This window comes from Myiozetetes cayanensis, unplaced genomic scaffold (assembly GCF_022539395.1).
Source record: "Myiozetetes cayanensis isolate MyiCay16 unplaced genomic scaffold, myiCay2020 scf5-8, whole genome shotgun sequence".
Taxonomy (NCBI): domain Eukaryota; kingdom Metazoa; phylum Chordata; class Aves; order Passeriformes; family Tyrannidae; genus Myiozetetes; species Myiozetetes cayanensis.
Window position 1 is genome coordinate 101,966,235 of NW_026087742.1, and position 15,526 is coordinate 101,981,760.

Below are 15,526 nucleotides of genomic sequence, written 5' to 3' on the forward strand. Positions count from 1 at the left end.
GCAAAATCTATCTATCTCAGACGTTGTCACACTTACAAACACAGTTTTACACTCCAGAGTATGGATTTCAAGTTAAAGTTTTCAAGACAGAAAGATACTGAAAACCAACTTTATACCATGTAAATGAACAACACTGCAATCACCTGCTACCTCCTCTTTTCAGCTGCTTAACTGAGAAGTAAAACAGACAAGCAGGAACAGTACATAATTCGCCACTCATACTTCTATTTCTCTACCTGAAAATTTGAAAGAAAACAGAAAAAGACAACAACCAGATACACCTTTGTATATTTCTTACATATTCAGCACCAGTAGCTCTAACAAGAGTAGGTATCTTTAAAGACTGACAGAGGTAAATCAGATCTTAAAGAGAGACCAAAGATTTTTTCTCATATTTAGATGAACTTCTTCCACAAAATCTTCTAAGTGACCATATCCCCAGACTACTCAGCAGTGGAAACAGAAAATAAATTTCAAATACCTTTTCTGTTACGCCTTGCATATTGAATTGCAGAGCATAAGAAGGGTATAAATCTGTTTTTCTCGTGGCTGTATACAAAAAATTCAGAGCAGTTGTTTTGCAGATTCAGGAACAGGAAGCACCTCTGATACAACTTCATAGTGAAAGTCCCTTCAAAAAAAAATTACTGCACATGTACTGCATACATATTATTGCTACCTCCCCTTTCCTTTTCTTTCTCACATCTGTCTTCAGGCAACTCCACTTCAGTGTTCTCCTAATCTGCATTTATTCCAAGAAATTTAAAACCATTTTTTCTACAGGCAACTCCAAAAGTCTTATCCACATTCATGACCTACTACTCCCTTGAAAAACATGGAGGGTTTTATTTTCTTAAGTGACACTTTACATTTTTGTCTTTCCATAAAAATTTCAATATATTGCATTTCCCTAAGGTTTTTTCATTTCTGATTTCCATATCTTTTCTTCCAAACTGCACTTCCATAATCTGTGCACAATGCTAAGAGAGACCATTCAGGAGTCTTTACCGTGTTAATCTCACGGTTTCATTTCAGCCAAACATTCAATTTTTGCAAACCTCAACAGTTTACTTGGAATGTCATCATGAACTTATTCAAAAGGAAAAACTGAAGAAACGTAAAGATTTTCACTCAAGAGATTCATAATTATACTTTCAGTAAATGTATATCTCCTACTCCAAGTTAGCTAATTAAGAGAGGAAATGCTCAACGATGAAAACCATATTTGACCTTAAATTATTCCTCATTCTCAGCTTGAACACAATGTGGTTTTCAGTTCTTTAGAAGACAGCCCTGGATGCTGACAAAAAAAAAAAGAAAAAGAAGGGAAGGAATCACAGAATCAGCCAGGTTGGAAAAGACCTCTGAGATCACCAAGTCCAACCCTTGATCCAACACCACCGTGTTACCAGACCATGGCACTAAAGGAAGGAAAGAGCTGGGAGTAATATTTTATGAGAATGACTGCAGGGCTGGGAGTTGGACTTGATGATCCTTGTAGGTCCCTTCCAAATCAGTGGTTTTGTAATTTTGTGAAAATCTAAACCATTTACTGTTTAGAAATTTCTATTGAGAAAAAGCTATTTATATTTTAATTACGTGACAGGATGCCACAGTTTGAAGTCATTTTAGAAAGAAGAGGTCTTAAAAATTAGATACGAAGGGGGAGAACTTGCAAATATTCATATTTAGATTATTTTATTTCCATGAAGAAATTCAGAGGCCACATTTGTTTAGAACACTAAAGCCAGGACCTCCTAAAATCAGCAGCAGATTCAGCTCGGAGAAGGCTTAGGGGAAGCCTACATTTGTCCCACAGAACTTCACAGTTCATCAGAGTTCAAGCAGAAAAATATTACCAACACATAATGAGAAACAAAATAGTTTCTTCCCCCTACCCCAAAATGTGGATTTTCAGAGATTAACAAGAAACAGGGTATCCATTTTCCTCTTCCAACTCCCTTTCATCTCACTGAGGCTGTTACTTCCTCCTCATCTTTACTGCCTGACAGACACAGAGCTGTTCTTTCTTCTTGGCAGTGACAGGAGTAAGGATTAGGATGTGAGTATGTTTGTCCCCACAGAAACACCTGAGGCCCCGTGTCCACCCCCACACCCCCCGCTATGGGCTGGCTACATTTGCCACCAGACCACTCTCCCAAATTACCTCGACATATGCAGCGCTATCGAAGCAAATTGAAATTACTTCATTATGTGCATATGTCTAAACACACAACAGGCTCACACAGTTAGAAGAAAAAACAAAAAAAGGACACTTATACCCTTAGAAAAGGGAAAGTACCGAAGATCCTCTGAAGCTGTTGTAAAAGATTAACCTAAAATCTATTTATGTAATTTACTGTAGTTCTGGCTCTCTCTTCCATAATGGAGAGCCAAGTTTATAGAGGTTTATAGAAACTAACTGCCTCAGTCTGCAATGACAAGTCAAGGAGGCCCAGAGGTACTAATAGCTGGCCTCATATGTGCAGACATATGTGTGCACACAGATGCCAATTAAAAAAAAAAAAATGTTTCTAAAACTCTGAATGGCTTTCCTAAAACCAGAATTACTGTAAGCTATTTGGTACATTACACAAAACACAAAGTAATGATTTTTTGAAAAGTTTTTTATAGGCAACTGTATGGAAAAATCCACTTTAATTATTCTCAACTGGTTTAGCCGGAATAAATATTCACCAAAAAAGCTTCTATAAAACCTAAGAATGCATTCCAGAGAAGCAGAAGCAGTTACAGAGAAGAGAAAACATTTCAAATGCAGTGACATGTAAGTTGTTCTAGAATAACCACTTTGTTCTCACAAAGTCAAACATAATTACTGAACAGCCGAGAAATGTAGGGGTAGTTTCTTTTATTTTCAGCATATCAAAACTACATTGTGTTTGCAAAGAAAGTAATCTTTTCTTTGTAACACTGCCTCCATAGAACATTGTAATGTATCTATGCAATATATTGTATATATGCAATATATGTGTATATGCAATATATTATGGGTTTGGATATAAGAAATATCACGATATAAAGGCAGATATTTACCCTGAACAGCACAGTACATAAAACTTATACACACAACGCAAGAACGGTTCCACTTTGTACTCACTCTTACAAAGTTGTCAGGGAACAAACCTCTTCTGCCTTTGAGCTGTCCTTCCCACCAGCCTCCATCATCCTTCTTGATATTGGTGATTATGTCACCGACAGTGATCGTCAGCTCATCATCATGTTGAGCTTTGTAGTCAAACTCCACTATCGCCTCCACTAAAAGAGAAACACACATATGCAGACATATTAACTACATTTAAGTTTTCATGCCTTTGAAAAGCATAGGAAAACATCAATGCAATTATACATTCTCAGTGAAAGTAACACATTCAGCTTAACCAAGAGTGCACATCAAATAGGCAACGTGTAATGGTAACATTCGGTGGGTAACTGCTGCAATGGAGGCCAAAGTGAAAACACAGGAATGCCCATCATGGTAAGGCAACAAATAGCATGCACTTTTCTTTACTGTTTAAAGGAAATCAATTTGTGATGCTTCAGCAGTATTTATTCTGGCAGCATTACAAAGTTTATTTTTATTTCTTGGACAAAGTTCGGCTTTTGTTCACGAGACTTTTAAAGCATTTTATTTCTGGAAAGGTTCTTAAATTCATAAGCATTCAAAGCCACTGCAACTACTTTGCTAAATGCATCACTATCAACCTAAAGAATATTTTAAAGGAATTTTTTGCATTAGACCTGGGGTGTTCAAATATGGAAGCCATAGCTGTATTTCGTGGTTCATCAAACATCTACTAGGAGGAGCCAGACTGGCGAGGTCTAGGACAGCCATATCTGTAAAACCTTAGTCCTGCTTACTTCAGTGGAAAAGCTTGCCCCAGGACCTTCCACCAAACATTTAGCACTTCAACCATCAAAACAGCAAAATGAGAACTAGTGACAGACATCTGCTTTCTGCAAGCTCTAGCCTGCAAACAGGCAAGACCAGCTCACAAAGCAAAGCCAACCATTACACCACAGACAGCAAAAGGGTTCTGCCTAAATAAAAAGCCCTGCATACTAAATTGAATTAAGCTGACAGGAAAGCAGAGTTACTTCTTTCCACCCCCAAAATGTCACACAGTCACAATGCTGAACATCTCTGCCCTCCTCCAGAGCCTGCAAGTCATAGCTAAAACAGTGTTCTGACTTTCAGATACAAACCAGGCACAAGTTTATGGCTTATAATATTCAACTATTGCTTCTTTTGTGAAGTCTAAAACCATTATAAAACCAGTTCACAAGAGGCCTGCTAAACTACAGAATGAACAGCAGCAGAGGAAGAGTGGCACCACACATTACAGGCTGACATGCAAACAGAACATGAAAAATTCATCACTGAAACTTAACTGAAAAATCAGAGTCAGTCAGGCCTGGAGGGACCTCAGGTCTCTAGTTTAGCTCTCTGTTCAAAGCAGGACCAGTTCTGAGCTCAAATCAGGTTACTCAGGGCTTTATCCACATGAAAACCTCCAAGGACATAGGTAGGTAAGGTACACAGGGGAATCTGCTCCACTGCTTGACTGGGAAAAAGGTTTTCTCTCTATGGAGAGAACGGTTCCACTGGAACCGTTTTTATATCAGTTTTCATCTGCTGGTCTTATTGCCACATCATGCACTGCTGTGCACTCACTCCATCTACTTGTAGGCACTGTTAGGTGCTATTAGAACCTCCTATTTTTTCTTCTCCAAGAGACACATGGAGTTCCTCCATCCTCAAGTCCCTCTACTCTTTAGCACATGAACTGTTCCACCAATTTGGTATCAACCACAGACTTCAGGAAGAGTGCACTCCACTCCTTCTCCAGCCACTAATAGATGTTAAACACAGCAAGTCCCAGGACAGCCCCTGGTGGCACTTCATTTATTATCAGCTTGCAAATAGAGTACAAACCACTAACCACCACCTAAATCACACAACATAAGCTTGAGATTAGCTCAGCTGGTTAGAGCATGTTGCTAACACCACCAAGGTTATGGGTTTGATTCCTGAATGGAACTTGATGATCCTTGTGGGTCCCTTTCAACTCAGAATATTCTGTAAAACATCTGAGGTTGGAAGGCACCTCTGAAGACCAAACCCCTTTATTCAGAGACAGCTAAAGCACAGATTGCTCAGGGCCTTCTGCAGCCAGGGTTTTGAGTATCTCAAAGGAAGGAAATTCCAGTGTTCAATCACCCTTAAGATTAAAAATGCTTTCAGACACATCAATAAAAGCACCCTGAGCCTTCTCTTCTCTAGGCTGAACAGTCCCATCTCTCTCACACTCTCCTCAGAAGTCACATGCTCCAATCCCTCAGCCATCTTCATGGCTCTTCACAGGACTCACTCCACTATCTCCATCTCTCTCTTGTACTGGAGGACCCAGAACTGGACACAGCACTCCACACGTGCCTCACCAGAAAGGAGAAAGGCACAAGGATCCCATTGCTCCACCTCCTCACGACACTCAGCCTAACGCAGCCCAGGCAGTGAGGACCTGCCCTTGCCATAAGCACAAATTTCTGTGCTTCCTCATGGTATACTTGGTCTCCACTTGTATCCCTGGGTCCTTCTCCACAAAGCTGCTTTCCAGACACTCAGACACAGCCTGTACTGCTGCCTGGGATCATTCCTCTCCAGCTGCAGCACTTACCGCTGCCCTCTGCTCATGAGGATCCTGGCAGCCCATTTCTCCAGCCTATTGAGGCCTCTGTGAATGGCAGCACAATCCTCTGGTGACTCAAACACTTCCCACCTTTGCAACACCTGCCAACTTGCTCAGTCCTCTCTGCCCTGTCATCCAGATCATTCCTGAAGGCTGAGAAGCAGCAGCCCCATTATCCCCTCCCTGTGGAACACTGACAGTGACTGGCCTTCATTTGGACCCTGCACTGCTGATCACAGACAGTTTTCAGTCCACTTCACTGTCCACTTACCTGGTCTGCAGCTCATCAGTCTGTCAAGACATGAGAGGCAGTGTTAAAAGCTCTGCTTTTAATCAAGTCAGCGATCTCATGGTAGAAAACTAACAGATTGTTCAGACCTCCCTTCATAAATCTATGCTAACTACTGCCAACCAGTTTCTTGTCCTCCATATGTTTGGAAACGGCTTCCAGGATTATTTGTTCCATCATCTTTCAGTGGTTCACATAGGGCTGACCAGTCTCTAATTCTCAACATAAGAAAAAAAAAAAGAGACTTCTTATTCTTCCTGAAGACAGGAGGTACATTTGCTTTCTTCAAGTCTTAAGGAACCTCTCCTAATCACAGTGACTTCTCAAAGACTATCGAGAGGGGCCTCCCAATATCACTTAGCTCCCTCAGCACATACCACACATGGGCCACGGTCTTGCACATGACCAGTTTGTTTAAATATTACCTAACCTGATTCTCTTCCACTGAGGGAAGGTTTACCTTGCCCTGGACATTCTCACTGGTTCCAGAACCCTGAACAGGCCAAAGTCTTCCCTCTTCAAGTCCAGGGCTGAAATCCTGCTTTCTGCCTTTTCCCCCCTCCTTTCTGAATCCTGAACTTTATCATCTCATGGTCATTGGAGCCAAGGCTGCTCTCAGCCTTCAGATCAACAAACAGTTCTTCTTTTGCAAGTATGAGATCGAGCAGACAACACACTCCAGAACTCTCCTGGATTGCTCACACTCAACCCAGTATGTAAACAAACTTCTCTATCCCTCCAGTAGATATCGGACTGATTAAAATCCTCCATGAGGGCCAGGTCCTGCCAACATGAGCCAGATTCTAGCTGTCTGAAGAAGGCCTCATCATAACCCTGCAACTGCATGAAGACACATTAATTCCTCTTCTTTGCATCCCATGCTGTATGCACGAGCACACAGACTTTTCAGAGAGGCAACCAGCCATGCTGACTTCCCAGAAAAGAGTAGCAGAGTAATTCTGAAAGGCACTTCCCCATCTACACAGATACACTTGGAAAGGGCCCCCTTCTGTCCTGACTTTTTGGATTAGAAGGTCCCCACTGTTCATATCCCCACACATTTTGTTTGCCAACCTGGACCACTAATTGCTCCTAAGATAGCAAAGATACTTTTCCCTAGTCAGGTGGATCCCATCTTTTCCAAGCCAGAGTCTTATGATCATAAAAGCAGACTTCTGTTGCTGACACCAACTATGCAACCAGCTGTTACCCACAGGATCTGTCCACTCATCCTCACACCTTTCTCTCTCACCCAAAGCATCAATGAGAGATCCACCCAGGCTCCCACACCCTTGGTTGTCACCCCAGAGCCACACAGCCACAACTTTCCAGATCACTTCAGGCAGTATCATTGAAGCCTACATGGGAGAGCAGCACGGAGTAGTAATCTGAAGGCCAGACAAGCCTTGGCAGTCTTGCCACAGCGTTACAGATCCAAGCTCCTGGCAAGCAACAAGCCTCTCTAGATGACAGGTCAGATCAGCAGATGGGAGTCTCCACCCCTCGCAGCAGGGAATTTCACTGCTATTATCACTTGCCACTTTCTCCTGGTTCTCCTTCCTGGCTCAGATTAACCAGATTGGTAAAACACTGTACAATAATTGAAAATAACATAAATGGAGACACTTCTGTCTTCAAATTTTGGTGGCATTATTAAAGATGGAGCAAGACCCTCATCACCTATAAAAGCACTGAATCTGTTCCCTAACTGCAGGTTATGAGGTGGAACAGGAGCCTTCCTCCTGGTGTCACAAGTTATAAACTTCAGGCTTTCTGACTTGCCATTCTGGGAGTCTCCAGACACAGCCCAAGAGGCACAGACTCCATCTGCCCTTCCTTCAGGAAAGCTGGAGGTTTGGTCTCTTGAACCCTCAGGGACTTGAAGATCTGGAAGGCCCAACGCTCTGAGCTCAGCCAACCAACAGATTTTTACACCCCCTTAGCTGTCCTGCAGGATCTTGCCACAATAACTGAATCAATCCTTGCCACCTCTGGACTCCTTTTGTGCCAACTGCTACACAAACCAGAAAATCTGTTGAACTTAAACTGACCATTCCAGTTAGAGAAAATTAAAAAAAAAAAAAAAAAAAAAAAAAGGAGACAGATATGAACAAGAGTCCCTAAAAATAGCAAGGATATTATCCATATAATTATAAATATTTATATATAAATATATATATATATAAAAAAATATATTTACACACACAAACACTTTTGCCAAGAGCAACCAGTGGATTTGGTTCAGAATTTGTATTTACACAATAGGTCTCTAAAGATTACTGGATCCAAGTAGTGGCACCAAGGTATACACACATCAGTGAAAATTTTTATCTCCACAGAACACAACAGCACTGGGGCTCAGAAAAGACAACATTCAGACTATTTAGAGGGGTATTTCCAATTGGGTTGAATCCCAGGAAATATCTTTTGAAAGCAAGGCCCCGTATCTTCATTTTTAAGCAGCCTAGCATGCTCTTGCTCTGAGGACTCAAAGCTTTTTGTATGTGCTAAGTCATTTCTCCTTCCTGCTTAGGAAGCTTTTAAATCCTCCTCTGATTTTGCTATGAATGCAATTCCATGCTGCTTTGCTCTGAGTTCTAAGCAACCAGGAGGTGGTTAGAGAGCTGTAAGGGGGAGATGGCAATGGAGCAGGGATTCAGGCTGGCTCCAACTACCGGTTCTTCAAACGCTCCTCAACATTCAGACTGCAACAAGACATAATGAAGGAAGACAAACAACTCTCCCACCCTCTAAGACCCATGATTTAAAATAGCTCTAGGATCTGTTGCTGTGCTTGCAGTTTTCCCTTAAGAAGGCTGTAAAAATGACATGTTTATTGACAGTTTTGTTTTCTTATTAATTATGTTCTCTTTCTTATGTTGAGAGACCAAGAGATAAGATGGGGCTGTTGACCTAACTGTACAGCTGTTTGGGTAGGCTGGAGGCACTGGAATTAACTCCCTGAAGTTTGTCTGCCTTGCATTAATTCACATACCCACAGCTGCAGCTGTTCAATCACTTTTGTTTTACTGGAAGTTTGTTTAAACAAACAAAAAAACCTCCTTTACTGTGCAGGCTTTTCTCTGTCTATAAAAGTTTCCAATTATTAAAAAACACATATAAATATTTTTAAAAGCTGTCTCCTCTTAGAGAATTTGATTACTGTAATATAAGTGTGTGTAAGCTGTCAGAGACACATGAATCACCAAAACAGGACCACACAATCAAGATGTTTATAAACTCTTCAAAGGAAACCAAGAGCAGAGTTTGGAAAGAGGAGTAAGAGCACACCTAACAAATGTGTAGATTGTGACAAGCTGATGGGAAGGTACTTCTGAGATCACTCAAAATTGTAATTTATCACACTACTGAAGTTTGGAGAGCATATGACAGCCTAAAAGTGCTTTATAATTTATAGGTCCATGCAGTTGCAGTTTTTAAATCAACCTCATTTTCTAAAGCATGCTAAACCACACCACCTTCTCAAAGTGTGTTTTGAAAAATTCATTTTGCCAGTCAACTTTAATCTTTTTTGTTTCTTTTGAGGTGAAATTCTGTCTTCATGGAAGCTGGATAAAACACTGATCCAGGTATGTTAAGAAAAAAGCAAACCAGAGGTTGTGCTCCACATCTGTAAGTACAACACACCACATTCCTGAAGTGCTGGGCTGGATTTCTCCTCAAGAGCTGGACTAAAACAGTGTCCCAGTTTGCCCAGTGATTCATGATGTGAGAAAACACTCCATGGACAGTGAGCTCAAACTCATTTTATTTGTCAACCAACAAAGGCTGGTCTTAGGCCTAGCTCTGCCAAGGTAAACAGATTGTTATATTAACAGCCAAAACTCAAATCCCTTTTAAGCCAAGAGCAAAATAAAATGGCATAATTGGGACAGAAAGATCTGGCTTCACAGTATTGAGAATTTTTCTTCAAAATAGTGTACCTCATGATGCCTGAAAGTCTCACCTGCCCCAGCTTGCAAACTCCAGCTATTAGACTTTCTGCTGGAAGAAGGCATTTTTTACCTTAAGAATGAAATCCAGTATCAAAAGCTATTCAAGTTATTTTGATCTACAAAGGGAACATTCATTCTCATGCCAACACAATCCACTATTCCTAGCCTTATATTACCATCAATCCAAATTGTAACATAAAAACTCATGAAACAAAATCAAAGCTAGTTATTAACAACCCTGCTGGAGACTGGCACAGTACAACTCATTACTGCAGTGTCAGGGACAAAGATTTTTTTAATTTAATGCTTAGTGGTTTGGGTTTAAAATACACAATTTGAAATATTAATGCTATGAACCAGGCATTGAAATGTAACTTGTCAGCTATATTTCAAAAAGTGCATCTGTAAAAAAAATGGTTGATAAAAAGTTTAACTAGTCCTACCTTTCACTCCCCGAGTTAGTGTTACGTATAAATGTGAAATTATTTTGTTGATAATTACAAACATTTTTCTTACAGTTCAGTTTGTTTCCTTGCCACCTTTTAAATTGCAAGTAAAATCTAATCTCTTAAAATGACCTAGTCAGAATTTCTTTAATAATGCCACCAACATTTGAAGACAGAAGTGTCTCCCTTTATGCTATTTTCAATTTTTATACAGTGCCTTTCCTAGCAAGAAATAATAAAGAAACAGAGATGTGTTACTGTGCAACAAAAGCCATGTTATTAAATCAGTTTCTTGTGACATCTGAAGTGTGCAGGCACAATGGAAATGTTATTAATGTCTTTGGCACTATTCTACCCAAGTAACAACATCCATACAGCAACACCACCTTCTGCAGCAGGCTGGTTTCACACCCAAATGTAGACATTAAAGCTTGTGAATACAGTTTAAAATGGCAGTCAAAGAGTTAAGAGCTTCTCTACTGCAAGTTTTATATTTTCACTTTTGTTAGTCACTCTGCTTTCACGTGAGTGTTAAACACACTTGTTGCATTAGCTTTCCCAAAAAAAAACCAAACGGAAACTAGACAGACTACCTTCAAGTATTCCACATTCAAGCTTTAAATTAAAGTTCAAATTAATTTATTCAGAAGAGAGTGTATCAGAGCTTTTATCTTTTGCATAAAGATAATGTTTCATAACGGGTTAAAAATCTGCCCATCCATTTCCATCTGCATCAAAACCTGACAGACAAGGTCTTCTTCAAATGAGCTCTTCTATTTGAGACACCTGGGTACAAGCTGCTGAATGTACTACTCTTTCAGAGTTTATGGACATACTTATAAAATAAAAATCACTATTTTTTACTATATGACAGGTTGCAAAAAAACTCTTTAATAAAACATTAGCAGCCACTAGGAGAGAAAAACATCAGTATCTTTTATTAGACCAAACCACAAAGCATGACTGATGACTTACAATCAGAACTCAAATTTTAAAAAAACAAGCAAACCCAAAACTACTTCACATTCAATAATGCTGGTTTCCTAAATTAGACTTAGAGGGCCAGAAGGTCTGAAGATCACATATGACCTACAAGGCCACTGTTTTCTGCACTCAAAGAACACTGAGCAGCTGGCAGGCCAACTGCATGTGGGATGTTGTGGTACAAATATGATCAAGAGAAAGAAGACAGATTAATATAAAGTCTGATGGGGCTCTTCTACCAGAGAACAAAATAATCTCTAGCTTATTAAGACTCAACTCTCTCGGTGCCATTACACTTTATAATACCAGATGAAAGAGCCACTGAATAGCCCTTGGAGTCACCACTCTACCAAAATGGAAATGCCCATTACCATGTACTACCTCTGAAATGCACACAAAACACAATTAAATAACAATATATCACTAACTTTACAGTTTAAAAGTAGATTGCAACGGGAATATTTAAGAAAGCTTGAGCTCCTGGTTTTGTAACATGTCTGTGGCAGAAAAATTAACTTACACATTTTCTATCTACTTGATTGCAAGCAAATATTGAAGAAACGTAATTTCCTTAAAAAATTAATTCAACATTTTTCTCAATTTTCAACATTTTTCTTTTGCAACGCTATCAGGAATAATACTCCCTGCTAAAAGCATTTGCAAGGATTCTGCTTCATGAAAAAGAAAAGCTCGAGGGGAAGGAAAAAACAACATCAGAAGGAAAATCTGTACTCTTCAATCTTCAAGATGTTAAATCCATGCTACATGATAAACAGCAACTCCTCTGCTAAGACAACAGCTTTCAGTTTACATTACATTTTCCTACTTCCCCTTTGAAAACAATGTGGGGGAGCTAAAGGTCATAGTCCTAGAATAGTACCTCCACTGAATCACTCTGTCAAAGAGCAGAGCGGTCGCAGAAGGGGCCGCCTAAGTCACACCGCCCAGGGACCTTTTTATGTTATAGTCCCAGCCCTGTCCCACAGGCCAAGCTCGCTGGAAACATCACAGGCAGCCACACAGCACTCAGGACAGATGGGAAGCATTTGAGGGGAAGACCCGATGTGTGCCGTGCAGAGGCCCAGACACGGGCAGGCACAGAAACAGAGGAGCTGTACAGAGCACCCCAACCAAAACCCGAGTGTGGAGGGCACAGTGAACACTCGGCCAAGGGCTGTCCTGACTCCCCTCTGGGCAGCAGCAGAGCTGAAGCCACTCCAGCTGACATAACGCCCGAGCTGTTCTTCGGGAAAAGAGGAGAGCTAGTTTTCTGTTTTTCACAGAGGTATGCTTGGTTCCAGCTTTTAAAACACAAAAACATCCAGTTATTCTTGTGGAATTCACCCAGTAGGACCAGTAATACTTTATATTCCAGCTAAGGCATTTGGTATGAACACAGTCCATCCAAAAATCTTGAATGTAAAGATCAACAGTAAATCAGTGTGTTTGTATTTTTGTATATATATGGGACATTTCCATATAAACTTTCCCCTCATAGCAATTCTGTGGTGAACAACTTCAGGTAGGTATTTCTAATAAACATCATAAATTTGTTAAACGTTTCTTAGCCTATCATAGTAGTTGCCTCTCAGTGAATTTATTGTGTCATATCTCTGATACAAACTTTTTAAGCAGTATGCCAAAACACTTCTGATCACCAGAGGTTTTTACACACTTGCAACGATGGTGTAACCAAGGCAAAAAAAGATAATTGTGATAGTTCTAGATGGCAGCAGTTACATCTGTATTTCCCCTTAAATACCACTTTGCATCCAACAATACATGTTAGATTTTATTGGGATGAGTCTCCTTAACCCTTCTGAACGACAGTCTTTGGCATTCATGTGGCTGTCATTCAAAGAAGCACTTGTGTTCCATGAATTAATTGATCTTTTCCTACAGGGCAAAGCGATCCTTCTGCCTCGGAAAACAAAATGAATCACAGTGTTGGTACTGGAAGAGATTAATTTTACTGTAATTCATTGGTTCTATTAACCAGAGTGCCTCTCAACTACAGCATACAGCATGCACAAACAAACGTACTTTAAACTCACACTGTCAAGTCTGTAGACAATGTGCATTGTGTTAACCTGTAACTGAAGTAATATTACACTGCTTCTCAGAGGCAAAATTGTCTTGAGGGCTGGTGCACCTTTAGCACTGTTCTTCCTCTCAGATACTAATGCACACAAGAAGCCTTCCAGAAGAAATGGAAGACATTAGATTCAGAGGAAAACACTTACCATCTTCTTAACATGAGTTCCTGCCTCCTCCAATACCCATAAAAATAATTCAAAGTTCTGAAGAGTATAAATTATTATACCTATTGCTGAGATAAACAGAAAAGGTGAAGAGTACTGTAACTTAAGCTAAACAAAGACAAATAATTCCCATATGACAAACTATATATTCATAAAAACTTGTTAGCAATGCTACCCTTGCAGTTTTTAAATCTCATTCTCAGACAACTGAGAAGTTAGGAAGGATATTAGTTACTTCTTCAGAACAAAAAGGAGAAACATTACTTACAGCTAAATATAGCCAGGACTATATATAAAATTATCATTTGTCTAAATTAATGAGAAATTCTATCAAATTAATGTTTCACCATAAAAAGTAAGCAGGATAGAAAAGCTGATGCCATGAAAATTAGTGTTTTAGATTACTCAGAAGTACTAGTCCAGTATTCTAATCCCAAAGTTGACTTGATAATATTTGCAGATGCTGATGGATAGCACTGAGGTGGAAGGTCAAATAAATAAAAAATTGGAAAGACAAGGAACAACTACCTTTTCAGTGACACGATGTACCATCATTTAACCTCCCAGGAGATGAGCAGAGGTTCTGGTCAACAGTTTGTTCACAGTCTTCATACTGAGTACTGCATAGCATTTGTTAAAACTCCAAGATTCTAAACCAGCAACATTCACCTAGTCTCATTAAAATCAGACTAGAAGCATGAATGTAATTATGAGTATGATCTCAGAGGAGCTTGGAGGATTTCACTAGATGCCTAAGCTGTTACTATCACCACACGTCTTTGCCAAAAGTAGCAACCCTTTTGCACAGGAGGAGGATGGAGAGGATACAACATACTCCTCTGCATCTTAGCCACATTTTCTTGAAGTGCTTATAAAAATGGTGTTACGTTAAGTAACCAGACTGAGAAGTGGTGCACAGATACATCCTGTTGTGGTATTCCTGCTTTTGGAAGTGGCAATTTCTGCAAGAAGAGATTGCTGGCAGCAGTAGCCTGATACAGCCAAAATCCTTGGACTGTGCTACAGCCCTTCCCTGTGTAATGCCAGCTGTAGAGAAACACAGCACTTATAATAATTTCAAAGTTATGTTGTTTTCCCTCAGTTTCATGGAATTCTATCATTTTAAGACAGCAATTGCAAAATATTTACCCCAGCAGCAACTCTTCTGATTCCACCTGTCAAATGTTACGACTACAAACCAGTCATGTTTTAACTGATGCATTATAAACTGTCACAGAGATGTGCTGTACAGCAGTGAGAAGCTGGACTGGATGTAGAAGAGAAATAATCAGCTTTGTTTTGCTTTAATGGTGCTTTTCAAAATTCCATGTGTCAGTTTTAGGCCTGGGCAGGTAGGCACTTCCATCAACACTTTTTATTTCCATTTTCTCTCTGAGAAATTCTCTTGATTTTGATCAAGGTAAAGCCTTTCAGAAAGCAAAGGTTATGCTGCAAGTAGAAGACACAGCTCTTCAAACAGGTATCTTCTAGTAGCAGGTTAAAGATCTCAAGAAGTCTCCTCCACCTGCAAAAACACCCTTATACTTCCAAGAGATCTCCTTTAACTCTTATGACCAGAACACACCTCCAAAAAGGGGACACTACACAGATCTCCGACTTAGAAGAACAATCCTGAAAGCAAAAACTGATGCAAGCCAAACAAGTACATTTGAAAGCTTGTCACTGACTTTCATTGTGAGCAGGAACAGCTTGTGACCTGATAACAGCATTATTCCAATAGGGAATTTGAGCCACTCTGTGCTGGTTGAATGGGAATGCTCAGCCGAGCTGTGCAGAGAGTGAAAGCACAAACAACAGTCAGCATTCAGACAGAAGAACACTTTGCTGCATTGAGGATGGGGGGAAAAGAGGGAGAAAGCAG

The 15,526-nt window shown here is 40.0% G+C and overlaps 2 protein-coding genes across 5 annotated transcripts in view; both read right to left on the reverse strand.

The window, feature by feature from the left end:
• The window catches only part of SH3KBP1 (SH3 domain containing kinase binding protein 1), a 215,375-nt gene that overhangs the window by 189,188 nt on the left and 10,661 nt on the right, over window positions 1-15,526 (reverse strand). For 2 of the 3 annotated variants that reach the window (XM_050332555.1, XM_050332554.1), the window contains exon 2: window positions 3,119-3,276. In XM_050332555.1, coding sequence (XP_050188512.1) covers window positions 3,119-3,276 — 158 coding nt within the window. Of the gene's footprint in view, window positions 1-3,118; window positions 3,277-15,526 lie in introns of those variants that run through there. The other variant, XM_050332556.1, reaches the window with a different exon arrangement.
• BCLAF3 (BCLAF1 and THRAP3 family member 3) overlaps window positions 3,118-15,526 on the reverse strand; it is a 57,064-nt gene continuing 44,655 nt past the window's right edge. The window contains exon 12 of one of the 2 annotated variants that reach the window (XM_050332553.1): window positions 3,118-3,276. In XM_050332553.1, the coding sequence (XP_050188510.1) occupies window positions 3,265-3,276 (12 nt within the window). In that variant the 3' untranslated portion in view covers window positions 3,118-3,264. The remainder of the gene's footprint in view (window positions 3,277-15,526) is intronic. The other variant, XM_050332551.1, reaches the window with a different exon arrangement.